Source organism: Polypterus senegalus, chromosome 3 (assembly GCF_016835505.1).
Source record: "Polypterus senegalus isolate Bchr_013 chromosome 3, ASM1683550v1, whole genome shotgun sequence".
Classification (NCBI taxonomy): domain Eukaryota; kingdom Metazoa; phylum Chordata; class Cladistia; order Polypteriformes; family Polypteridae; genus Polypterus; species Polypterus senegalus.
This window is the reverse complement of record NC_053156.1, coordinates 68,691,146-68,718,080: the sequence shown is the minus strand read 5'-3', so window position 1 is coordinate 68,718,080 and position 26,935 is coordinate 68,691,146. Positions and strand designations below refer to the sequence as shown.

General features: G+C 37.9%; 1 protein-coding gene across 17 annotated transcripts in view; it reads right to left on the bottom strand.

Moving 5' to 3' along the window:
* Positions 1-26,935, bottom strand: part of epb41l2 (erythrocyte membrane protein band 4.1 like 2) — a 336,181-nt gene that overhangs the window by 91,242 nt on the left and 218,004 nt on the right. For all 17 annotated transcript variants that reach the window (XM_039747445.1, XM_039747453.1, XM_039747452.1 and 14 more), the window contains 2 exons: positions 2,449-2,524; positions 1,096-1,314 (listed from right to left, as the gene is read on the bottom strand). In XM_039747445.1, coding sequence (XP_039603379.1) covers positions 1,096-1,314; positions 2,449-2,524 — 295 coding nt within the window. The remainder of the gene's footprint in view (positions 1-1,095; positions 1,315-2,448; positions 2,525-26,935) is intronic.

Genomic DNA, 26,935 nt, shown 5'->3' with positions numbered 1-26,935 from the left:
TTTCCAGGGCATGATCCAACCTGCGAACGTTGCAACCAAGCCCCAGCCTCACTGGGTCACATGTTCTGGGCCTGCACCAAATTAACATTATTCTGGACAAAAATTTTAATTACCTCTCAAACAGCCTTGGACTCACAATCCCTCCTAACCCATTAACAGCTGTGTTTGGGGTTCTTCCAGAGGGGCTTAAAGTGGAGAAGGACAAACAAATTGTGATTGCATTTACTACACTGTTGGCACGCAGACTTATTCTGATAAACTGGAAGAACCCAAACTCTCCTCTTTTAAGTCAGTGGGAAACTGATGTGTTATACTATTTGAAATTGGAAAAATCAAATACTCAGTTAGAGGATCATACAGACTTTTTCAAAACATGGCAGGATCTAATCAGTAATATTTTAAAATAAGTTTATAAAGCAAAGAAAATTTATTACTTTAGGTATTTTTACAAGCCTTAAATTTTACACCGTTTGGCTTGCTCTCTCTCTCAGGGGTGGGGATCGATCTGTTCTTAACATAATTCTTTTTTTTGTAAAAACTTGATTGCTATGTATTGATTGTAATAAAATTAATAAAAAAAAAAAACAAATTCCGCTGTTCCATTTTGCGTGACGCACAACCAAAAACACGGAAGGAGTTGAAACTCGCACTGAGCTATGGGAGGGTACTGATACACGTGCTCTATCAAGGACAACAGCGCAGCATTGCCAGATCGCTTGCAGTGTTGCCAGTCTCATTACTTTTCTGCCACACCTCGTATGTACTTATGCAAGGCAATGATTAGTGTGAAGCCTGAAATAGAATAAACAATACATATATAGTTTTTCTTTTCATTTGCTTTTTCAATATTTTTTTTAAATTCATTTTTAATGTTATTCTGTCTATTGAATGACTTCCTATCTTGCTCAACCAGGGTGTTACATTTTTAATTGCCTTATCTCGGCAAAACGGCTAAGACACCAATTTCTTTTTAAAGACACCCAATTCCAAGTGTTTATTGCCTGACCTTTCTGCATTATAGATACAGTACATAGGCACAGACTGAAATAGTAGAATTTTACTTATGTAATCTTAATAATTTATAAAAAGGACAACCTGTGTGTTTTGTGCAGTTCCACTACTTTGTCCTCCAACTCCTTGGTCTGTGTTGGTGCAAACTGGAATTCACTGATGTAGTCATGCCTGTGCTCTTCAGAATCATAATCCCCCAACTCAGCTTGCAGAGTATATGAGCCTAGAAGAGCGTGAGTAACAAAAGAACAGGGCAAACGGCCCACTGCAATATCCTGACGGAGCTGCAGGCACAGGAAGTATCTGGAAAATAAGAACAAAAATTAATATGACTTTAAAAAAATTGGAAAGCTGTACCATCTCTGGGCACATTTGTGTGCCATGCAGTAAAAATAATTCATTGTTTAATAGTAGAAGAACTTTATTTATAATGAATGCCAAAGCCAAGTTTTCAGTTTCAAGAAAATGGATAAAAATTTCAGCACTTGGACAGTGAGATGTCCATACCAAATACCACCTTTCCAGCTGTGGCATCAGCCATTTGATGATACTAATAAAGATGAAATTGTAAGATGAGTACAATAGTTAATTCTGTATTTAGAAACGGTTGATATTAATAATCTTGATTTTATGGTCATTTCTTTGCAACAAAAGTTCATAGAATTTTAGAGACTTTTTTCTCTATTTAACTGTACCTTTACATTGTATCTTTTGTGAATTTAGAGTGGTTATTGCATTTCATTATAAAAAAAGGATTATTAGAAGTCCAAATGTCAAACTGTCATAATTACAAAATTACCTTTTAAATGGGTATCTAATCATGTCAAGATATTTGTAGTAAGTAAAATGAACATGGAGCAAACAGAGTACATTAGTACTGCGACTTGATTCAATGGTATTATACTTCATCTTTCAAGTATCCTGAGTGACAGAAGCTTGGCGTTCAAATATTTTAGAGGCTGTAACAATTATACTGCAGTACCATCTCCAAAGAGATTCAATTTCTGTTTATTATTTGCGTTTGAAGGATTTATACAAGAACATAAAACCTAACAGTCGTGGAGGAAGACAGAATCAGTCTTTCATGGTTACGTTTTGGAGGGGTAAGTGACCTTTACATCTCACTATGAAAAATAAAATGTCATAAAAAGTAAAAATACATTTTGTAGTACATGTAACACATACAGAGAATTTAAAAAGCAATTTTTCCTCTCTCTTTCTTTTAAATACTCATATCTTTTACTTTAAATTATACATCCAAAATTTCTCCTTACACATTCTTTTTAAATTTCATTTTAATTTCATCTCTGCTAGTTTGCCATGCATCCTTTTGTGAAAAGCCTGCCTAAGATATTGGTACTAAATACACATGCCCATCATCACGATTATAACTGGCCTTTATCAAGCCAGGCCATTCTGAACAAATTTACGTATTACCTTGTTATGTCTTCAGTCAGCTGAGATGGATCTGGAGGGTAAAATTTTACATTAAAGGCAAACTGCCAAGGCAAACCTAAAAAAGAAAAAAAAAAAACAGACAGTTACTTATAGAAAGGTAAAACAACCCCTAGAATATCACAAGGAAAATCTGTCTAATTTGTACACTTTGCTATGCTAATGTTTTGAAATTAACTGCACACTACTTTGTAAATTTACCAGCTAATGGTGTGCTATTAAAGGATGTACAAAGATAAACATGACTGACTTGAAGAATGCCATTAATTCATTCAAGAAGACATGCATAAATAATTGTGTCACAATAGCAAAGGATGAGGTGCCAGATTCCCAGTGGCAGAGGAGAGATATTTCAAGCATTAAGAAAGAGATACACATCATTTTAACAGGACTAATCACATCCATCCTCTAGGTGTTTGTTTCTCGCAAGCTTATGCAGGATAAATAAGAACAGTGGTGCTCCTCAGTACTTAAACATTTAAAAACGCCACTCCTTAAAACTGGCTCTGGTTTTCATCATGTACATTAAACTACGTATATCCTTCCATCTGCTGTCAGTGCATCATATAAACACTCTTGTGAAGTTATAACAGCTGTACACAATTATGTAACAGCAGAGACAGGCCTGGCTGAGCTCCCCCAGGGTGTAGCATCACACAGTTTCACGTTAGTTATGAGAGCTTATCCTTAGTTATTACATAGTGGAAAAAGCGCATAAAGAGGAATAAAGAGAAAATAATACATAAATAAAGCAATAAATTACTCTAATGGAACTAAAGTTCTGTCTTGCAAATCAGTTTCTACTGTCATAAGACTCCTATATGAAGATATGCAGTACAATGTTTAATATTTTAATTTGCCAGGATATTTGCAAGCTCTGGCCAGTGTCTTCTGTTTCACAACATAACTCCATGATAAATCCATTTAATCCAATTCAGGATTGCTAGGGCTTGGAACTTTCCCAGGAAGCATTGGAGGCAAGGTAGGAACCAGCTAGGCAGTGTCAATCCATGACAAGGCCCACTCAAGCAAGCACACCCTAAGGAACAGTTTGGAAAAATGAATTCCCCTAAAATATATAGAGTACCAAGAGAAAAAACTACAAAAACATAGGGATAATGTGCAGACTCCACACAAACAATGACCCAGACAATAGGATGTTAGAACTGCAGTGCTAAACAGCTGCATTGCCACATGTTACCTAATGTGAAAGACACCATATAAAACAAAGATTGATCGATTATGAATGTACAGTATATACAGGTGGTGATCTGTTCATTTCCAGAACTGTTGCCTACAACATCTGTTCTTATCTGGCACAAGGTTACAGTAAATTAATATGATATCAATAGTATAACGGGTGAGCTTTAATTTCCATAAAATTGCCATTAGTTGCACACTTTTTAAAAAATGTATTTACACTGTGACATAACTAAACTAGCAAATTTTAGATACAAGATTCTAAAATACTGTATATCTTTTATTATTAAAATACAGTAATATATTTTATTGCATGAGACTCAGTCAATTCAAATCTTACTTCTATCCCCTTCCAGCCCCTGTCTTAAACCTCTCTGCCATTTCATTTTTCTGCCCACAGTCTTTTTTTCTTATTCCAGTAGGGACATTCTCTCTCTTTCTATCTCACACACATACTAGAGTACATCTAATTAAACACATTCTTTCTGGGAACACTTATTTGCACAGCTCTAGTGTTGGTATTAATACTCTATTATGTGCTGTATAACTTCTGATTCGTTCTTCATTTTAACATGGCCAGAGTGAATCATGAGGCACTTCTCATTTTAGAGTGATTTTTATATTGTGAAGCCGTTTCTCCACATAAGGTTATTTTCTATACAGTAAATTCAAAACCACAAAAGGTTATTTTCTATACAGTAAATTCAAAAAGAATTCAAACTCCATTACTTTTTTAAATTTTGTTATATTGTTATGTTGCAACCTTATGATAAATGTTTTATATTTATTTTTCTCTCATCAACCAGCACTCAATACCCCAGAATGACAAACTGAAAACAGGATTATAGAAATTTTTACTCCCCCCCCCCTCCAAAAAAAAATAAGAAAAGAAAAATCACATTGACACAAGTATTCAGACCCTTTCCTCTGTACAGTACTTAGTTGAAGCACCATTGGCAGCGAATACAGCCTAGTATTCTTCTTGGGTATGATGCAATAAGCTTTGCACAACTAGATTTGGAGATTTACTGACATTTTTATCTGCAAATCTGTTACAGTCCAGGTTGGCGCCTCCTTGGTCTTTCCTGGGTGCCATTTGAACCTGGAACCATCTATAACATACCCAAGGAAGAGCTGGGCAAATGAAACCACACAGTCAGCAAAGTATTACACTGCTTTTATTCTTAAAGGTATTAAACCACTCAAAATAGTAGTGCTCCAACAAAAAAAAATTATTAATCCATTATTAAAAACCAAGTACTAAAATGAGGAGTTTAAAATGTCCCAAAAACAATAAATAATCCATTACAACGAGGTTAAAATCCCAGGCAGAATCTGTCCTTTAAAAACTATCCTGGGCCACAATGCCTACTTTCTAAAAACTGACATGTCTTTTGCTTACTCCAGACAAGATCTCTGCAACCAGACAACACCTGTAGAAGTGCAGTCAACCATAACACGGCTCAAATTTCCATTGTCAGTCCCTTGGAATTCAGTGGGGTGCATATGCCAAGCTTTGCTCCATCTCTTGTCCACCACCACAGCACGGCTTTAAGGCAGAGGCCATACATTTCTGTCTGTGCTATTTACCTGAGTGCCTATTTCCATTCCACTCGCACAAGCTCCTCTTCAATCCTGCCTCTTTCTTTTTCTTTCACTTACTATCTTTCTGTAACCTCTGATCTCTTCTTCAATTCCTCTCTCTTTCTCCTGATTTTGCCGTGCAGGATCCCTATATAAAACCAATTGGGTGCTATCCTCCACCTACTCCTATGTGTGAATGAAGCACTTGGCATCCCCACTCACATTTGCATGTGAAGCAGCCAAGCACTCGATTTAACATTGGAATAGTGCATGCACGTTCACACATCGTAACAAAACATATGGGACCATGAAAATATTTCATCATAATAAATATGGGGAAAATACATGTACTACTATGACTGGGGTTGCTGGCAAATCGCCATCTATAATGGCAGTGACGCAAGCAGTAATATCCAACTGCAGAGCTAGAGCACCATACATCATCGCAGATCTATGTCAGCAGTTCTGGACCAGCAGTTACAGGATGGAAATTAGGGTTAGGGGTTAGAAAGGTTTGAGTATAATAAATGGTTTGACATGCTCTTTCTCACACTCTCCTGATTTCTCTTCTCCAGACCATGTCTGCCACAGCTGTAATTCTGAGGCACTGGCGTTTCAATCTGAAGATGGGGGCTAAAGCAGGACACTTGGCCATGTCCCGGATCCTATCTTGTGTGCCTGAGCGTCCCTATTTTGAATGAAGTCTTGAGACTGTACCTGCCTTCTCTATACAGTAATAAAGTTCCTGTATTTTCCTTGAAAAACAGGATTAACCTTCTGTTTTTCATGCAACTCTGTGACACAAGCTTGGCGATACCCTTTTAAAAAAAAAAGCGTTCTTAAACTGCAAAAAATGTTTTAATTTAAAATGAGACATTACAGGTAACTTTTTTTTATTTTAAATATACAGGTATGAAAACATACTCTAGAATGACACTGAGATATTACATGAAGATGAAGGTACAATTCTGAATGCTTTTGCCAAATCAGTTTTCCTCATTCTGGAATCAACTTTTTCCAGGATCGTTAATTTTTCTTTCATAAACTGATGCTGTTTATCACTTTTTTTGTTCATCTCAAAGAAAACTTTGAGAAACGCTATGAAACTTGAACAGTACAGTATCTACACAAAACACAACTACCCCACAGACGCTTTATGGAGAATTAGCTTAGAATTCAGCTGTACTTGTGTGATGTCATGCCTGAGACCATATATTAGAGACAAATTCTTTTGGTTTATTAAGAAAGAGACAGGTTTTTGCTGGGTTCTTGAGACTCGGCAAAAAGTGTAGGTGTAACATTAAGCATTTTTTGCATCACATTACTATCTTCGGCTGACATTTTTGGTCAAAAAAACATTTGATATAATAAAATTAAAATTTCTTAAAATGAAATTCATTTAATATGATATTGTATGAATGTTTGTTCAGGCCAACTGTAGCAAAGTGAGGTCTGTGGTTAATTGTCGTTTTAAATAAATAATCAGTGCATTCACGTCTTTGTGTGTCAGGGACGTGGTAGCGAGGTGAGATCAGTTCCCGTGTGTGATGCAGGAGCGGACAGCCCTGCACTTAGTGCACAGGTGCAGGATCACCTGAACCCCTAATTGACGCCAGCAGCTGCTGATTACAGCAGCTATGGCACATTCCCATGTATAAAAAGGGAAACACAAGCATGAGAGAGGGAAGGAATGAACTAAAGAAAAGAGAGTGGAGGTTAAAGTAAGAAGAAGAGAGGCAGGAGTGTGAGAGAGAGCTGGTGCAAGGAAAGGAAGCAGACAGACGGGTCTGCAGCCCCAGAGAGGAGCATGTAAGGCCAGTGCTCAGGAGGGGGCAGAATGATCGCAATTACCAGGAGCAACCGTCGGGCTCAGGAATGTGCTCTCACCAGGAGGAGCCAACAGACTGGCAGCGGTACAAGCAGAGCTGGGCTCGGCATCTCCCCATGGAATGGCGAGGAAGTGGCGACGGGGACACGAGCCAGGACGAAAGGTTGTCTGTGTCTGCTGGTAGACTTCTCCTTGGTCTGCAAGATCCAAGAAGGGGTCAGACAAGGAGGAGTCGATTTTAAAGGGGCACTGAGGGTAGTGTTTTTAGAGAAGTTTACGGCCTATGTTTTAACCTCTGATTTTAATGGATTTATTTATTTGAATTTTTAACCTCCACCTCACCATTCTTTTTATGGATTATTTATTGATGGAACATTTAGAGCACTACACTTTTTGAATACCGTTGTTTTTTTTTAATAAAAGCACTTGAGCACTTTTCATCATCCTCTTGCATCATGTGTGTTTGTCCTCATCTGCCAAGCTCATCTCAGTTATGGTACTGATGGTGTCCGGGTCAAGAGGCTCACAAAAATTAAGAGTGAGCAAGGAGATGACCCACACCATCACACCAACAAAACTTATTCACTAATCTGAAAATTTTGTTACTTTAGTATTCGCTATAATGGGATTTGACCTGTCTAATGCATACAGTGATCCCCCGCCTATTGCTAAAGTTACGTTACAGACCCATCAGTAATAGGTGAAAATCCGTGATATAGAAAGACCATATAAATAAACATTTTTTTATAGTTTAAGGCTTAAAATACCCCTGCCACACGCTTTAAACACATGTAAATTTATTAAAACACACTTTGTAAACACATATGATATGTGGATGTCGGGCTAAGGATATGAGTAACATCTCTCTATTATAAAAAAAAAAATCTTGGCAGGGAGACCAGGGAGATGAGGCTTGATCTTCTCAGAAGACAATTTGACATCTTCCGAGAGACATTTTAACGTCACGCAAGACAAGGCAGTGAGACAAAACGACAGCTGCTGTACAGGCTTTTAAATGATCAACATGCAGAGCAACAAGCAGAACAGGTATCTTGGCTGAAGCAGCACAAAGCCAGTAGCTGATCCGTCCACTTCTGCTTAGTGTATGTTCAGCTCCCCCCCTTCTCAACATGAGCGGGAGAGACACGAAGTGGCAGGAGCGTAAAGCACCTCCGGGGGGGTTGAGCGAAGCGATCGAGACCAGATCATCTCAGAGAGACACTTTGACGACACACAAGACTAGACATTACAACCTTAGGAAGCAAAACCCGTGAGATGGTGACTTTTGCATGTCATGCCCTACTTACAAACAATTTAAAACAAGTTCACTGACATCTAACCTAGCAGTCGTTGGAATGCATTTGGCAGACAAATTTCAGGTGCTCCCAGCTCTTAAAACAACGACAAGCAGAACACGCAGCTTGCCAGCTGCAGCAAGCTAGCAGATGATCCGATGATCTCCTTAGCGTGCGTTCAGCCCTCGGCCACCCTGCCTTCCTCCTCCTTCAGAACGCTAGTGGCAGAGACGAGAAGTGGCAAAAGGACAGCTGCTGTACAGGCTTTACAGTGATTGATGCAAAGCGCGACAAGTACAACACACAGCTGGCCAGCAGCAGCAGCAAGACACCAGCTGCGTATAGACCACCCTTCACAACACGAGCAGCGTTATACTGTAAGTGCCGCGAGAAAGAGATTTAACCACACCTGGAGCAGGAAATAAAGGACAAATATTGTTTTTACAAAAGTTTTACAAAAGTAAAAATGAAAATAATGCATATGTAACAATTTCCAAGAAAATAACAATCTGTTTAAATTTTTTATCTGGTAAACCAAACCCGGGGGTGGACGAGTAAAATGGGCAGGGGGCGGAGCCCCCTAGTAATAATAATAAATCTGCGATGTAGTGGGAGCACGATAGCTCAACCACAATATAGTGGGCGATCACTGTATATGCAAACTGTACTCAGACTTGGATCTATCTAATACAGTGTATGTACAGTATATCTAATACAGTATATGATAGATAGATAGATAGATAGATATAGATAGATAGATAGATAGATAGATAGATAGATAGATAATACAAAGTTGACTAACCGATTTAACTCCCTCATTCACTCATCAAAAATGGTACTATGTCCCATTTTGTTAAAAAATCTGAAATTTGGCAGGATTGTACATCTAGGCAAATAGGTATACAGAATGATATATCAATATTTGGGGGTAAAAACTGACACTACAAAAGAAAACCTAATACCGTACCCCAAAATCTCAAAAATGCTTTGACTGGTTTGATTGAAATTTGATGATATTATAAAAAAGAGAAAATCGACAGACCCATGTTTTTCTTATTTGTCAGTAATAATCCTGTAGCGAGTGAGCTATTCTGAGGCATGTTTGTAGGTAATAATTCTGTAGTGATAGGGCTTCTTTTAGACACAGAATCCTTTTTCAGCTCAGTGCTGAGAAGGAGTCGCACACAGAAATGGGGCTGTCACTTCATGCAAATGAAGGCCATAAGCAGCAAAAGTTTGTCAACATGCTTAAAACTAAATGTGTGGGTGATAGATGTGGCTTTAAGTAAATATGTTGCTATGTCAGAAGCAAAAAGAGACAGAAAGAGAAAGAGAGACAAGTAAAGGAACAAGTAGCATCCTTGGGGACTGGCAGTACACCCTGTTCTGCCGGCCTCTTCTTACTCCTGGGATATAAAATACATTCAAATCCAAGCTGTTGGTGGAATTTGTAATCCTTAGATTATCGCTTATATACAGTACATACAGTATACTTCATAGACCTTTGAGGCTTGTCCCCCTTGGTGGTTAAATATACTCAGCAAAAAAAGAAACGTCCCTTTTTCAGGACTGTGTATTTCAACAATAATGTCTTAAAAATTTAAATAACTTTACAGATCTTCATTGTAAAGGGTTTAAACAATGTTTTCCATGCATGTTCAATTAACCATAATCAATTAATTAACATGCACCTGTGGAATGGTCGTTAAGACCTTAACAGCTTATAGAAAGAAGGCATTTAAGGTCACAGTGCTAAAAACGCAGGACACTAAAGAGACTTGTCTACCGACTGTGAAAAACACCCAAAGAAAGATGCCCAGGGTCCCTGCTCATCTGCGTGAACGTGCATTAGGCATGCTGCAGGGAGGCATGAGGACTGCTGATGTGGCCAGGGCAATAAATTGCCATGTCCGCACTGTGAGACGCCTAAGACAGCGCTACAGGGAGACAGGAAGTCATCCTCGCAGTGGAAGAGCCCGGATCTCAATCCCATTGAGCACATCTGGGACCTGTTGGATCGCAGGGTGAAGGCTAGGGCCATTCCCCCAGAAATGTCCAGGAACTTGAAGGTGCTTTGGTGGAAGAGTGGGGTGACATCTCACAGCAAGAACTGACAAATCTGGTCCAGTCCATAAGGAGGAGATGCACTGCAGTACTTCAAGCAGCTGGTGGCCACACCAGATACTGACTGGTACTTTTGATTTTGAGCCTCCCTTCATTCAGGGACACATTGTGAAACATTTTTAGTTTATGTCTTATGGTGTTGACTCTTTTACTGTTCATACAAATATTTACACATTAAGTTTACTGAAAGTAAAAACAGTTGAAAGTCAGAGGACGTTATATATGCAATATTGTAGAGAACAAGGGTGTCCCCTTAGAGTTCAGACTGCAATGTGTTGCAACGCTTTGGTTTGCAAAGCAGAACTTCAAGCCCTGAGTGCAATAAAGTCCAGGATGGCATGAAGTCCTACATTGGCACAACATACTAGGGGTAGTATAGTTTACAATAGTTTACAATATTATTTCCTTCCACCTGTTTTTTTCGGTACAATGTTTAAAATATTCAGTTCATTGCATGGGCCACATAATCATGCAGCCTGTAAACATCAATGCTATATATGATAAGTTAAAGTAAACCATGGTTCAGTGTATATAGTTTTTGATCTAAACCCTCCAAAATGTTTTTGACGATACAAAAATACAGACCAAAACAATACATACAAATCTGATCAAAGGTACAATTTTTACAGGATCCATTTTACTAATTACCTCTTCAAATTCAAAAGAATCCAGTTTCCTGTGAAATTGTGTTTTCTAATGGTCATCAGCAAAAGCCAAAGTCATTCATAAAGAAAAGCAAGAATTGATCTATGGCATGAATGTTTTATTCAAAAATAATTGTATGTAGCATATTTTAAGAGCGGGCTGCATGGTGGCACAGTGCGTAGCGCTGCTGCCTCGCAGTTAGGAGACCCGGGTTCGCTTCCCGGGTCCTCCCTGCGTAGAGTTTGCATGTTCTCCCCGTGTCTGCGTGGGTTTCCTCCGGGTGCTCCGGTTTCCTCCCACAGTCCAAAGACATGCAGGTTAGGTGCATTGGCAAATCTAAATTGTCCTTGGTGTGTGTGTGTGCGCCCTGCCCGGGGCTTGTTTCCTGCATTGTGCCCTGTGTTGGCTGGGATTGGCTCCAGCAGACCCCCATGACCCTGTAGTTAGGATATAGCGGGTTGGATAATGGATGGATGTTTTAAGAGTAAAGATCTCCATTGAATTAATGATATTCGCCCCTGGGTGGTGGGTAAAAAACCTACAAATATCGTCTACAGAAAAATAGTCAGTTAGTTAAATAGTATATCTGATACATTTAATTAACCAACAGCACTATAACTAAGACCCATTGTCATGGAAAATTTCCCAGGTGAAGCCATGTAATACAGCTAGGATATAAATATATACAGCAAAACATAGTTGACTAACATCTGCATTAGCTTCCCATTAGTTTTTCAGACTGATTTATAATTTACTCATCTGTCTTATATCATGTCTGTTTTCTTGCAATGGATTATGTAAAACAAAGTGGCATTGTCCACTTTTATTTTGCTTGGCACGTGAGACTTCAGCTGCAGCTGGAAACCTAAGATATGGCCCCTCTTTAATGCCACTTAATAGGTAGATTCAGCCAAAATCTCAGTTCAGTTCTCTGGGGAACTGTTACAACAATCTCTTTGGCATGCAGACTCCTTGATCTGATAAAGCAATATCAGTTACAAATGAGTGACACTTCTACTGATATATTCAGACTCTGGCAGGTCACAACCTTATACTGATTAGCGCCTTGGCCAATAACAAAAATGGCCAATACTTGCCAGCAATAATGGACAAAACTTTGCATCAATTAGCAACAAAAAGGCCTGGTTTATGTGCACCACAGAAAAAAATGGAAAAATGCCCAGTATCAGTACTACCTCTTCAATCTATCTGCAATAGTTAAATCTTGGGTTTAACTTTTGTCCCATGACAGCAGATAACAGTCCATAATACCAGCAAAACCAAGGAGCTGGTGGTGGATTTTAGGAGACCCAGGCCCCTCCTGGACCCTGTGATTATCAGAGGCGACTGTGTGCAGAGGGTACAGACCTATAAATACCTGGGAGTGCAGCTGGATGATAAATTGGATTGGACTGCCAATACTGATGCTCTGTGTAAGAAAGGACAGAGCCGACTTTACTTCCTTAGAAGGCTGGCGTCCTTCAATATCTGCAATAAGATGCTGCAGATGTTCTATCAGACGTTTGTGGCGAGTGCCCTCTTCTATGCGGTGGTGTGCTGGGGAGGCAGCATAAAGAAGAGTTACACCTCACCCCTGGACAAACTGGTGAGGAAGGCGGGCTCTATTGTAGACATGGACAGTTTGACATCCGTGGCAGAGCGACGGGCACTGAGCAAGCTCCTGTCAATCATGGAGAATCCACTGCATCCACTGAACAGTATCATCTCCAAACAGAGGAGCAGCTTCAGCGACAGACTGCTGTCACTGTCCTGCTCCACTGACAGACTGAGGAGATCGTTCCTCCCCCACACTATGCGACTCTTCAATTCCACCCAAAGTTATTGTCTGTTTTATCTGCATTTTTATCACTCTTTAATTTAATATTGTTTTTTATCAGTATGCTGCTGCTGGAGTATGTGAATTTCCCCTTGGGATTAATAAAGTATCTATCTATCTATCTATAATAGACTGAACATGAGTGCCTCACTGAGTCCATCCTAGCTAAAGGACAGCAAGATGTGCAAGCAGGATATCATACATAAAAGCAGCAGGTTTGTCTCACTAAAGCAAGTAGTTGACTGATCAAGAAATCTCAGTAGATGTATTTAATATAATTACATTTTCTTTGTACAGCACTTTTGATTGCAATGGTGTTATGTAAACCTGATTAACTCAAGACATTATTGACACAAATGTATAGTGGTGGCCACTGCAACTATTTTAGCCACATCTTACTAATTTAAACATCACTCTGTTATTTTCTTGATTAATTCAATTGCCACCACTTATCAGGAAAAAAAATACAAAAACTTAGTCTTGTGTACTGCTAGACATACATATTCAACTTGCCGAAGTTAACATTAGAATTCTTAATTCCTTCGCACCTCTCCATTAGCATCTTTTGCTTTGTAAATGTGTCAATCAGCATAAGCAGCAAGCAGCCTGCTATCCCATTCCCCACTGATGCAGCTCAAGGCTATGTATCTGTGTGTGAGGTGCCTGGAGTTGTATGGGGTAAACAATATATCATTATTTGAAACACATGCATTTCATCTATGTAAATCTACGAAGGCAGGAATTGCAAGAAATGCAAGAAATGTTGAACACATATCTAAAACACAAACTTATTGTTATAGTACTAATGACAAATTTTGACACGAAGTATATAATGTGTAAAGAAGTCCAAATATCAAATAAACACTTTCACAAAAGGTACACGTATAATAAAACATGTGCGTTTTTATTCAAGACTATAACCGAAGAAAAAGAAATCGGGTTAGAATACGATGCTGGCACGATCGCTTGGGTGGTGCAGCAGTAAGAACTGCTGACTCATAATCAATAAGTCGTGGGTTTGATTCTGTCCATTTCTCAAAATTACCATTTTGAGTAGTAAGCTTCACACAAACATACATTTGATTTGAGTCTAACAGCCAGTGCATATTTATGGTACTTTTAAAGTTTAGTGTTTTTTTTTTTTTTTTTCAGTTTTATTCTCTCAGTTACGCTCACGCTACCCCCGATCTGACACTGCTGTTTTCAAATAAAGACGTATTATAACAGAGGTGAGCTCAGATGAGGATGACGGTTCTATATCGGAGAAAGAGAACAGGAGCCCTCAAAACAAGAAATGTCCACTCACATATAAGAACAACGCAGCTGCACCAGGCGTAAAGGCAAAAGATAGCACCATTTGGATGGAGCAACAGGTTAGCCATCATCCTGCCAGTCAATTTGCCACACACAACGAAACAGCAGGGCAATACATAGCTCGCCAAGGTTTGTGATTATGTTTCTTGATGGTCTTTATATGAAAAACATTTTTATGTTATTTATATAAATGCCACATTGAATGTTGTTTACCTTTATTTATTTACTTATCTTCCTACAGTGTAAAGTCACCAGTAGACTGCAGAGCTTCATGTGTTTGATCGACACGGGCATACTGACAAAGTACATGTGCAATGTCACTCTTTATTTAGGAAAAGATCAGTTACGAAAAGTGAAAAAGCAGCTTCCATATGCAGCTACAGACTCTTTAGTATGCGAGCAACTCTCCATGCTAGTGTTTAGATCTGATGGTGTATGTACTCAAAAAAAGAAGTCTGACTACATTCTTGGCACCATTGCACATGTACAGAAGTGTCAGCATTTAGTATTTATTTTGTCTAGTATTGATTTCATATTCTGTAAAAACAGCTTAGCACCTCTGGCAAAGAAAGAAAAGAGTTAAGCCTTCTTTATTTCACATGTAGTGCACATAAATATATTTAATGGCTTAAATGAACAAACAAAGGTGCAAACATACTTTTTATCCTCATATAAATATTATAAAAAAATCTATGTATTCATTATATGCATATTTATGTATACAGTATATTATAACTATCCCTCAATGATTGCATATCATTATAACATTTACATATGACTGAACAAAAATAATTGACAGGCTGATTAATTCATTTGTTTACTGCATTAAAAAGGTCCTCAAAAAAAAGAAAACACCCAAACTTTGAATAAAGAAGATGTTTTGAAGCAGTGAGTTTGCGCAGTCAGCTGCATATCCATTTCCATGGCAAACTGACAACATTGTACCAAAGCCTAAATAACTCCATGTCTTCAGGGAGTACATCTCAGAACTGTTACTACAGAAATAGGTTAAACAAACATCTTACAATCTGAAGCAGACAGAATAATAATTAAATAAAAGATTTGCATATGAATGTTATATCTACAAGGAATGGTAAAACATCTGGAAATAAAAGGTTCTTCTGGCTAACCTCCGAGGTGGATGACATAAGTGGGTGGAGAATTTTATTTTCTGTTTCTCAATGTCTGGGAAATTTAACCTTATTTCAATGTAATATTAAAACAAGAAAAAAAGAAGCCTTGAATTCAATTAACTGATCTACTTAGGTGACTGAGCCAGAAAAAATCAGCTCAAATTTACTGTTTTGCAATGACCAGTGTAAGGGTCAGGATGAGAAAATGTCATTTTTTAAAATTATTTTACAAAAGAAAGAAAAGTAAAAACTGCAACGAAAGATGCTTTTAATAGTTTATATTAGTGAAAAGTCAAGCAAAATGACACCTTCTATTGGCTAACTAAAAATATTACAATATGCAAGCTTTTGAAGATGTTAAATCTTGCCTGAAGAAGGTGCCTGAGTTGCCTCAAAAGTGTGAATTTCCCCTTGGGGATTAATAAAGTATCTATCTATCTATAGTAAAATATCCATAAAATTGGTGATTTTGTTAATAATTCAATAATTGACTGAACCCAATATTGCATTTCATGACATTTTCTTTTTACTGGTTTTACTGTTTGTCAAACATTCCATATCATTATCCTGAGAGAGAAAAGAAAAGCCTATTAAACACACTTACCCTACCTGAAACAAATTCTGCATAACCAGAAATGTGGCATTTACCCTGTAATCTGATCATCTGATCAACACCCACAATTGGCTGGTGGTTTCATTTGTATGAACAATTGAGATGGGAAGGTTAAAAATTAGCATTTGTTAAAAAAAGGAGAAAAGTGCAGGCCAATGGGTGAATACAGGTAATGTTTCAGGATGAATGAATGGTGGCCTAAGCATTTTGCAATATTTTCTACATTTTGTCAAAATTAACATGATTAACTTATTCTGTGGTTAATAGCAAATGTCCTGCATACTACTGCAAAACAATTAACTTCCTAACACATATAGTATGCTCTGAAGTTCAAGTCTGTCATGTGTACATACTTCAATGAAATCAATACTTGTATGTCTCCATTTAGATACATACAGTATATGCGCAATAAGACAAACAGTATTTGTTACTATAATTGGTTATTTATGAATCTTATGGCATGTTGATAGAGAGTATCTCTGAATTTACTGGTAAGAGTGCCAATGGCTCTGTGCAGGATGGCAATGTCTTTAATAAGACTGTCCTTCTAAGGCAGAGTATGTTATACATGTCCTGAACAAAAGGCAGCAGGGTACTGGTAATCTTCTATGACCTCTGCATCATCTTCCACCTCTGTACTACAACATTGAGCTGAGCAGGTGCCAAACAATGATGTTCTGTAAGCAATGAAGATGGACTCCACTATATACCTTAAGTAGTTACTACAGATAGATAAATCCAAGTTTTCCTGAAAAGTCTGTAAAAGAAGAGACGCTGGTAAGCCTTCTTGTAGATGCTTGTGTGATCTGTTCTATAAGCAGCTCCTTGGTTTTGTGAGACTGTTGTTCTGGAACCAATGCTGGTAAAAAATCTTGTCTATGAGCTCTATTATTGTTCTTGGTGACCAGGCCTACGATGGTGGCATCATTGGCAAATTTAATGACAAAAGATGTGATGCTATTAATATGCTAATGTGGGGGTTTCTCAGTTAATAAATCCAAAATCATTTAAAGAGGGTGACAATAAGTCTTAAGTTAAGGGGTTTTGTGATCAGCTTTGATGGTGCAACAGTATTAAATACTGAACTGTAGTCTGTACAGAAGATTCTGACATAGCAGTTTTTATTATCAGATGTGATGGGATGGAATGAGGTGCAAGGGATATAGAATTCCATGTGAACTGGTTTTGATGATATGGAAACTTAGAAGCAGTCCAGACTATCTTTAATATTCTGTTAAATGTGTCACAATACTAGTCTCTATCAAAGCATTTCTTTATAATTGGAAGTAGTGCCTCTGGTCTGTAATCATTAATTGTTGTCCCTTGGAAGCAGGTGGGGACCACATATTTTCAAATTCCAACTGGAAAAGATACCTTGTGGACATAAACCCATTTAAATAACAGAAGGATAAATTATGCATTGTTGCAGGCAGTAGAAAGGTAGGTCGCTTGTTATGGCAATTATAGCAGGAGTAAAAGAAAACATAAAGTATACAAAAGAGAGAAAATCATGATGTGACTGGATTAGGTTATATTTTGTAATCCACAAATAATCTGTTGAGCATACCATAATCTACATGAATCACTACTGCTGCTATAATCAGTCAGCAGTTTAGCCTCATACTGCCTGCCTTTTAGGCACTTTACTTGGTTTTCTTATATGCTAATAAAGTGCCCTCAACAATGTTTGGGACACAGATACATTCTCCACAGGTTAAAATTACAAATCAAATAATTTAGATGTGATTAAAGTGTGATTAAAGTGAGACATTGCAGACTTGAATTTAAGAGTGTGATGGGACAGGTTTGTGGCAAGACATGTTTCTAAATAAATACATTATGAGGCTCATGCTCTGTGGGTGCGCATGCGCGTGCAGCCCCAGGATGTTTGATGAGGTGAATTGAGCTGATTACATTTTCATGTGAGAGCACAATTGGTTCCAATTGTCCTATTGACTTCTAATGGACTGTAACTGAAACACTGCGCCCACCCCCCAATTTAAACACAATAATGTTTGGGACAATCGGTGTCACATGTGATTGTGATTACTCAGGTGTGCTTCATTAGTGCAGGCATAAGTTAACTAGAGTTTACTCTACCCTGTGGAGTCTGCAGTTGCCATTGTTTGAAATAAGGACAACAGTTATACCAAGGAAAGTCAAGGAATCCATTATAAGGATGAAAATCAAGAATAAAACCATTACAGACATTGGTAATACCTTAAGACTACCTAAATCAACTCACTATGGTAAAGGAACAGCCCCAAACACCTGTCCAACAGATTGGAAACAGTCTTTAAGTGGAAGATATGGATTTGTCAGAGACTACTATCTGCAGAAGACTTCATGAACAGAAATACAGAGTCCACACTGCAAGATGCAAACTGCTAGTTAGCCACAAAAACTGGATGGCCAGATTACAGTCGACAAAAGAGTACTTCAAAGAGACTGCAGTATTCTGGAAAAAAGGTCCTGTGGACAGATGAAACAAAGATGAACCCGTATCAGAGGGATGACAAAAGCAAAGTGAGGAGATGAAATGGAATTGCTCAAGATCTAAAGCATACCACCTCATCTGTTAAAAATGGCGGTGGAGGTGCTACGGCTTAGGCATGTACTGTATGGCTGCCACAGGTACTGCCACACTTACATTAACTGATGATGTAACTGCTGACAGCAGCTGCACAACGAATTCTGAGGTGTACAGAAACATCTTATCTTCTCAGATCCCATTAAATGCCTCCAAATTCAGTGGGCAGTGTTTTATTCTACAAGATAATGATCCCAAACATACTGCTAAGGCAACACAGGAGTTTTTCAAAGCTAAAAAATGGAAAGTCCTTGAATGATCAAGCCAGTCACCTGATTTAAATTCAATTGAGCATACCTTCCATATGCTGAAGAGAAAACTGAAGGGGATAAGCACTCGACACAAGCAAGAGCTGAAGATGGCTTAATTAGTGGCTTGGCAGAGCATCACCAGAGAAGCTCCTCAGCACTTAATGACATCTATGAATCGCAGACTTAAAACAGTCATTGCATGCAAGGGATATGCGACTAAGTATTAAAAATGACTGTTTTAATATAACTGGATTGCTATGTTTTCAAACATTATGGTGCCTTAAAATGGATGGACCATGTAGGAAAAGTGTTGTAACCTACGTGGGGTGATTGAAATGTATGCAAATACCCTTTCATTAAAGTCTGTAATGTGCACTTTAATTATGTCTGAATTGTTTGATTTGTAATTTTTAAACGTTATGGAGGGCACTGCATATATAAAAAATAAACATCTGGGAGGAGAAGCGCAACACACTGCTATTCTGCACCACTAAGATGAATGGTATTGTGTGATAAGCAAGTTATTAAATTTCAAGTGGCAAAGAATGAATGAGTAGGGAACACTAACTGGCAGTTACAAAATGTACAGTATATGGAGACAACATTGTGATAAAGACACTGTTACTTGATGGACATCACAAATTGAAGACACAGACAAATGCTCATTAATGTAACTCATTCTGCCTGAACAGCAACAGTAGTCTCTCTCACGTAATGTGCTGTTAAACTCATCAGAAGGAACCAATTGATTTTGACCAGACAGCTACCACCTGAGCCCTCAGTTTCAAAAGGAAGTGTTAACAACATTATTGAGCCTTAGAATATTAAAACTATTAACATTATTAAATATTATGCACATTGTGTTTCACAACGCCCAGGATCACAAAAATGCATGAAAAGTGGCATGCTCAGATTTCTTCCCTTGTTATGAGGCTAACAATGAAGCCTTTTTAGTCATTGATTGTCACTAGGGACCAAAGATTCATTGCTTTAAATTAGAAACCAGGAGACACTCAATGGAATGTTTTCTTTTTTTGACAGAGCAGTAAGTTTAACATTATTCCTTTAGCAGAAGTGTAGAAGGAGTGATTTTGCTACACATTATGCCACATTGTTAAATTTTTAAGTTTTAAAAGAACTTATTGGGATTGCTTGATCAATAACCTTTTTAAAATCCTCCTTACCCATGATAACACATGACCTCACACAAGTTTGAAAACATGGGAAGCAATATCAAAACTGAAGTGAACCGTTTTTCCCCTTCAGCCTCACACCTTACGACCATTAGATTTTTACCTATTTGGTGCACTCACAAATTGCATCCAAAGGAAAAGGTTTGGAAGTGATGTCAAGGTTTATAAACAACTGGCTATCAGTGCAGAATTTCCACTGCTACAAGAAGCTGATACATGCAAGGTTATTGTTGATAAAAATTATATTGAAAACCTAGCTGTGCTACCCATCTAAGATAAGTTGAAATCTTAGTAATCAACGTAGACCTCAGCGGTAATGTTTGCAATACACCATGCCATGTATGTATCTCCTTTATTTGCAATTTAATATGGAATAAGTAAAAGCACTGTCAAAGCAGTGTTAATATTTGAGATGTGCCATGTAAAGATTTCCCCTTTGGATTAATAAAGTATCTATCTATCTATCTACTAGAATGACAGAGACACAGTAAAGAGACACAGTAACCAGATGGACACACAAACACAAAGACACTTGGATTTTTATTAAGGTGGATTGGGAGTGCATAAAATACATGGGCATATCCTCTTAGCAGTTTCAAGCAGATCTATAATAAGTTACTACCACCGAAAAGATTGTGTTGCAAAACAGTCCTAGCACCCCACTACAAGAGGGTTACCTGCCCCTTAAAAAGGGTTCAGAACAAATGCCTTTTTTTCTTCATTTTGTTCATGTCTCACATTTAATACAATAACTTCCTTTTACATTCTTTTGACATTTTTTGCCAATAAAACACTCTCCATTTATTAATCAGGCCTCTGTGGCATTCAATCTGAGATCAGAGATCGCTCAAGACCACCCCGTATCACCCACAAAACATTGTCTTTGTTTCTTTCACAAAGAACTTAACAAAGTAAATGGCATTAAATTTCAATTAATATGACTGTAAAATGGCTTAGAAAAACTAAAAGAAAAAAGTCAAATATCATTAAACCACTGCAGCACACAGACATACAGAAATGATGAAGTAAACTATGACTAAAGGTACAACTGGGCCAGCAGGAAGTACAATAACTCTATTATTTTTACAGACATCAACTTTATGACACATTCCCCAAGACATTTTTAAAAATAAACAAACAAATTCATGGTTGCAAGATGTTTTATCTTCAAGTAACATACATAAAGATATTACCAGTCCATTACATAGTGTGCACAAGCACATTAAAACCAAAGCAATATGGTACACAGATGCCAGTCAACATTAGAGCAAGTCCTGTGCTTGAGACAGGAAATCCATACAAACATGGAAAAACTTTCAACAGCCCCACAGAAGGCACTACATGATCCTCTAACAAATGTTAACAGTTGACATGTACAAATACACAAATATGTTTTTCCTTTAACTGAACTGAATTCAAAATGTGTAATTTTACTGAGACCATGCAGCTTATGAAAATACTGATAATTTATCTTCTTCAGTTTCCACAGTTGGAATATATAATATAAATGACAATCCATCCTATTTAAATGTGTATCATTTAATTTCATCACCACTTTTGGACATTTTTTTCCTATTAGTTGGCCTTCAAAATACCAATGGTTTTAAAAGTCAATGACTTAAAAAAAGTTCAGAAATAACTTAGTAAAATGGTATGGGTTGAGATTATGGCTTTGGCAGATAACCCTAGCTTTGCACTAAGACCGACTTTAAAAAAGTAGCATATTTAACAGCTTCTATTCTTTCTTTTTTTATTTTATTGATTTTATTGTAATCATTCCATACAAATGGATACATTTTTACAAAAAACAGGATTGAAAACAAATCAACCCCTACCCCTGAAAAAGAGCGTGGCCAACAGAGTAAAACTTATAGCTAGTAAAAATAAGTAAATTGATGAGTTTAATAAGTGGATAAAGATAAATGGAGAAGAAAAAGAAATGGGGAGATAATTTACTTCCTCAGTGCTTTAAGAGCTTATTCTAAAATGTTATTAATTAGTTCCTGCCAGGTTTTGAAAAAGTTCTGCACAGATCCTCTAAGTAAGAATTAGATTTTTTCCAATTTCAAATAGTATAAAACATCAGTTACCCACTGACTTAAAAGAAGACAGGATTCTTTCTGTTGAGCAAGATAAGCCTACGTGCCAATAGCGTAGTAAAGGCAATTACAGTCTGTTTGTCCTTCTCCACTTTAAGCCCATCTGGAAGTACCCCAAACACAGCTGTTAATGGGTTAGGAGGGATTGTGACACCAAGGCTGTCTGAAAGGCATTTAAAGATTTTGGTCCAGAATGATGTTAATTTGGTGCAGGCCCAGAACATGTGACCCAGTGAGGCTGGGACTTGGTTGCAGCGTTTGCAGTTTGGATCTTGCCCTGGAAACATTTTGGAGAGTTTTAGTCGAGACAGATGTGCTCGATAAATAATTTTGAGTTGAAAAATTATATTCTTTGTGCATATGGAGCTTGAGTGAATTCCCTGCATTGCTACCTTCCACTCCTTTTCTGATATGATGAGTGAGAGATCCTTTTCCCACTGTCCTCTTGGATCTTTGAAAGGGAGGGACTGTAAAATGGTTTTATATATTGCAGAAATGCTGTCTGAGTCCTCAAAACTGAGCAATATGTTTTCCACCATAGAGGAAGGTGGAAGATGAGGAAAATCGGGCAGGTTCTGTTTAAGATAGATAGATAGATAGATAGATAGATAGATAGATAGATAGATAGATAGATAGATAGATAGATAGATAGATAGATAGATAGATAGATAGATAGATAGTTTAACAAACTTTTTTAATTTGAAGGCAGTGAAAGAAATGTGTTGCTGGAAAGTTACATTTGGAATGTAATTGTTCATAGGATGCAAAGATGTTGTCTATGTACAGATCTCTAATTGATTTAATCCCAAATGTTTTCCAGATATTAAAAACTGCATATGTTTGCAAGGGCTGAAAAAGGTAGTTCTTGTGCAAAGGTGCCACAGATAAAAGATGCTCTGTCTTAAAATGCTTCCTACATTGTTTCCATATTCTGAGTGAGTGAAGCACAATTGGGTTATTCATATATTGGCGATAACTTACATTTATTGGGGCACAAAGCAGGGAATATAAAGAAGTACTACAGGATTTTATTTCTATTGCGGACCAAGCCTGTGTATGTTCATCTATTTGTGTCCATGTCCAGGTTTTTATAGCTTGTATGTTTGCTGCCCAGTAATAAAACTGAAAATTAGGTAGAGCCACGCCACCTTCTGCCTTAGGTCTTTGTAGGGACGCTCTTTGGATACATGGATGTTTAAAGTTGCAAATAAATGTGGTTATGGTTGAATCTAATTGCTTAAAAAAAATTTTATTGATGTATAGTGGAATGTTTTGAAATAAAAAGAGAAGCTTAGGAAGGATATTCATCTTAACAACTTTAATTCTTTCAGCTAGAGTGAGATGAAGGGTTGACCATCTATGCAAGTCTTGCTTAATTTTTTCCATACAAACGGCGAAATTTTGTTGATAAAGAGCTTTATGTTTACTTGTGATGTTTACCCCTAGGCATTTAAACTGATTTACAAATGACTGATGGATTTGATTCCTCAACTCAACACCTGCTTACAGATGGTTACAACAGGAAGGCAGTGTACTCTGTACAGTTTTACTTTTAAATAAACAGCCAGACAGAAGAAGACTGACTGAAGCATAGTTACTAGCAGGAAAGCTCAAATAAAACACATATAAAGAGATGTATTTGATTTCTTTTATGTCCCTCTTCTGTAAAAGCATTTCTTTAGGTTCAAAATATGGAATATATGACACTGGATTCTGGTATGAAGCAGAATGACTGAAAATGTGTAAGGACTTGCAAGTGAGCTACAGGTATACAACATAAAAAGCCCAAGTTAAAAGGAGGAAAAGTTTACCCCATTTTCACTTTCCATAGTTGTGTCTTCCTGCTGGGCATGGATCTTTATTTATCTGGGCTAACATGATATTTTCATTAAGGTAATTCCTCAACACAACATAAAGCAGTCTTTTCTCATAATAGAATAATCAAATATGAGAAATTTTAAAAATATTGAAGTGGTTTATCTGATGATGCATCTCACATTCAGCCAAAAAACTGCAATTTTTGTCTATGCATGAGACCCATTACCCATGTACACTGCTTCAGTTGTTAGTGGAAATGCTTTTATATAAAAAGCAAGTTGCCACATGGAGAGTAGCATAAGGAAATCCTCATCAAGTGTCAATAGAGCTGTAGAAACCAAAAATCTTTTTTATAAGAACATTATTATTCATCATAATAACTATTCATGGTGGCTCTAAAATCCCTACTGACCCCTACTCTCTCTTCTGTTTCTTTTTCCGGTTTCTCTGTGGTGGCGGCCTGCGCCACCACCAACCTACCCAAAGCACCATGATGCCCCAGCATTGATGGACTAAAAGCCAGAAGTCCACGTGATCATCATCATCATCATCATCAAGTCCTTCTGTGAAAACCATAAATATAAAGAGGACTGTTGCATTTATGTTAGGTAGATTGCCCAGAGGGGACTGGGCGGTCTCATGGCCTGGAATCCCTGCAGATTTTATTTTTTCTCCGGCCATCTGGAGTTTTTTTGTTTTTCTGTTCCCCCCTGGCCATTGGACCTTACTCTTATTCTATGTTAATTAATGTTGACTTATTTTATTTTCTTACTGTGTCTCTTATTTTTCTATTCTTCATTATGTAAAGCACTTTTGAGCTACATTTTTTTGTATGAAAATGTGCTATATAAATAAATGTTGTTGTTGTTATTAGAACATGTTAGACGAGAACAGGCCATTCAGCCCAACAAAGCTTGCCAGTCCTATCCACTTATTTCCTCCAAGAAAAAATCAAGTCAAGTTTTGAAAGTCTCTAACGTCTTACTGTCTACCACAGTACTTGGTAGCTTATTCCAAGTGTCTATCGTTCTCTGTGTAAAGAAAAACTTCCTAATGTTTGTGCGAAATTTACCCTTAACAAGTTTCCAACTGTTTCCCCGTGTTCTTGATGAACTCATTTTAAAATAACAGTATCGATCCACTGTACTAATACCCTTCATAATTTTAAACACTTCAATCATGTCACCTCTTAATCTTCTTTTGCTTAAACTGTATAGGCTCAGCTCTTTTAATCTTTCCTCATAATTCATCCCCTGTAGCCCTGGAATCAGCCTAGTCGATCTTCTCTGGACCTTTTCTAGCATGCTATGTCCTTTTTGTAGCCTGAAGACCAAAACTGCACACAGTACTCAAGATGAGGCCACACCAGTGCATTATAAAGATTGATCATAACCTCCTTGGACTTGTACTCCACACATCGTGCTATATATCCTAACATTCTGTTAGCCTTCTTAATGGCTTCAGAACACTGTTCGGGAAGTTGATAGCGTAGAGTCCACTATGACTCCTAAATCCTTCCTTTTTTTATACAAGGTTATGAAAGATTGCAAGTGGGCTTTTTGAGTGAAGTGATTAATTCCGGAGGAGCCGAATGTTGTTGTTAAAAAGATCCATATAAATAAGGCAAAGTAACATTAAATTGCTAGAGCTGGTTTAAATGCAATAAGTGTTTGTGCTGAATTTCATTTACATCATTCCAAAAGAATTGGCAATGCATTTAAGTGAAAAAGAGGGAAAATATATATATATCTAGAATCAGAAAGCTAAAATGGAGAATTTCATTATCTTAGAGCAAAAGTACACAGCTCCAAAACTCTGGAAGCAACTGGGAATTCCAGTCCCATAGCTAGAGATAAAGAGTGTTGTTGGAGATGGAGAGTCTGGTCTGCCTAGCTCAAGCTATTAGCTATTTTAACCTTAAGCATAAAAATCAGTTTAGATAATGAGAATTGATGATGATGACAGACGAGACTGAGAAAATCAAAGACGGAACAGAAGTAGGAGATGTAAAGTTTACTGAAAAACATTTCAACATTTCAAGCTGTCATAGTCAGCTTTGTCAGTAAGAAAACATAACACCAAGGAACACATGTATGATATTCAGGCAAAAAAGGCAAAATTAATGAAGGCTTACAGATATCATCACTACAGTGTTTGTGCTTTCTTTTTACCATCCCTTATCCATGTCTTGCAGAGGTTTCTAAACTTCTGCATTAACTTCTGATAGTAACTTTGGAATCTAATTTTCTGATTTTAGTTATGGCTTTACTCTTAACAATCTTGCCGTTTTCATTACATTAGTTTACATTGTAAGGCTTGACTGATTTCTGGGTTATAAAATAGCAGTGATATTGTCACTTATACAAAGTTCAGTGAATTTCTTACTTGTGTGAACCCGGCCCGGACACAGACAGGCGGACATGTTGTTAAAACACCACCACACGTTTATTTACACTATATACAAATGATATGGTCACAAAGACCCCAGTCCATTGGTCACTCAGACCTCAGTCATGTGCACAAATACCCCAATCACAGTCTTGGCCACAATGCCTTTCTCTTTGGGCCGCCTCCACAGCTCTCCTGAGCTTTGTCCTTCCGCCTCCCGACTCCAGCCTCGAATGAAGGGAGACGGCCCCTTTTATACAGTCCCCGGATGAGCCCCAGGTGTTCCCGGCATTCCTCTTCTAGCCATGCCCCAGCGTGGCGGAAGTGCCGGCTGTCCTCCTGACAGCTCTCCGGGCGCCGTCCTAATTCTTCCCCCCAGCACTGCCTGGTGTGGCGGAAGTGCTGGAGTAACAGGTCCCCAAGGCATTGGGGTGCCTCCTGGCGGTGACCACGGGCCCCTACAGGGTGGAGCTTCCATGCCCTGTACCCGTGGCCCCCAAAGCAACCAGGAAGGCGACCCCCACGTGATCCAGGGTGGGCACAGACCCACATCCGGT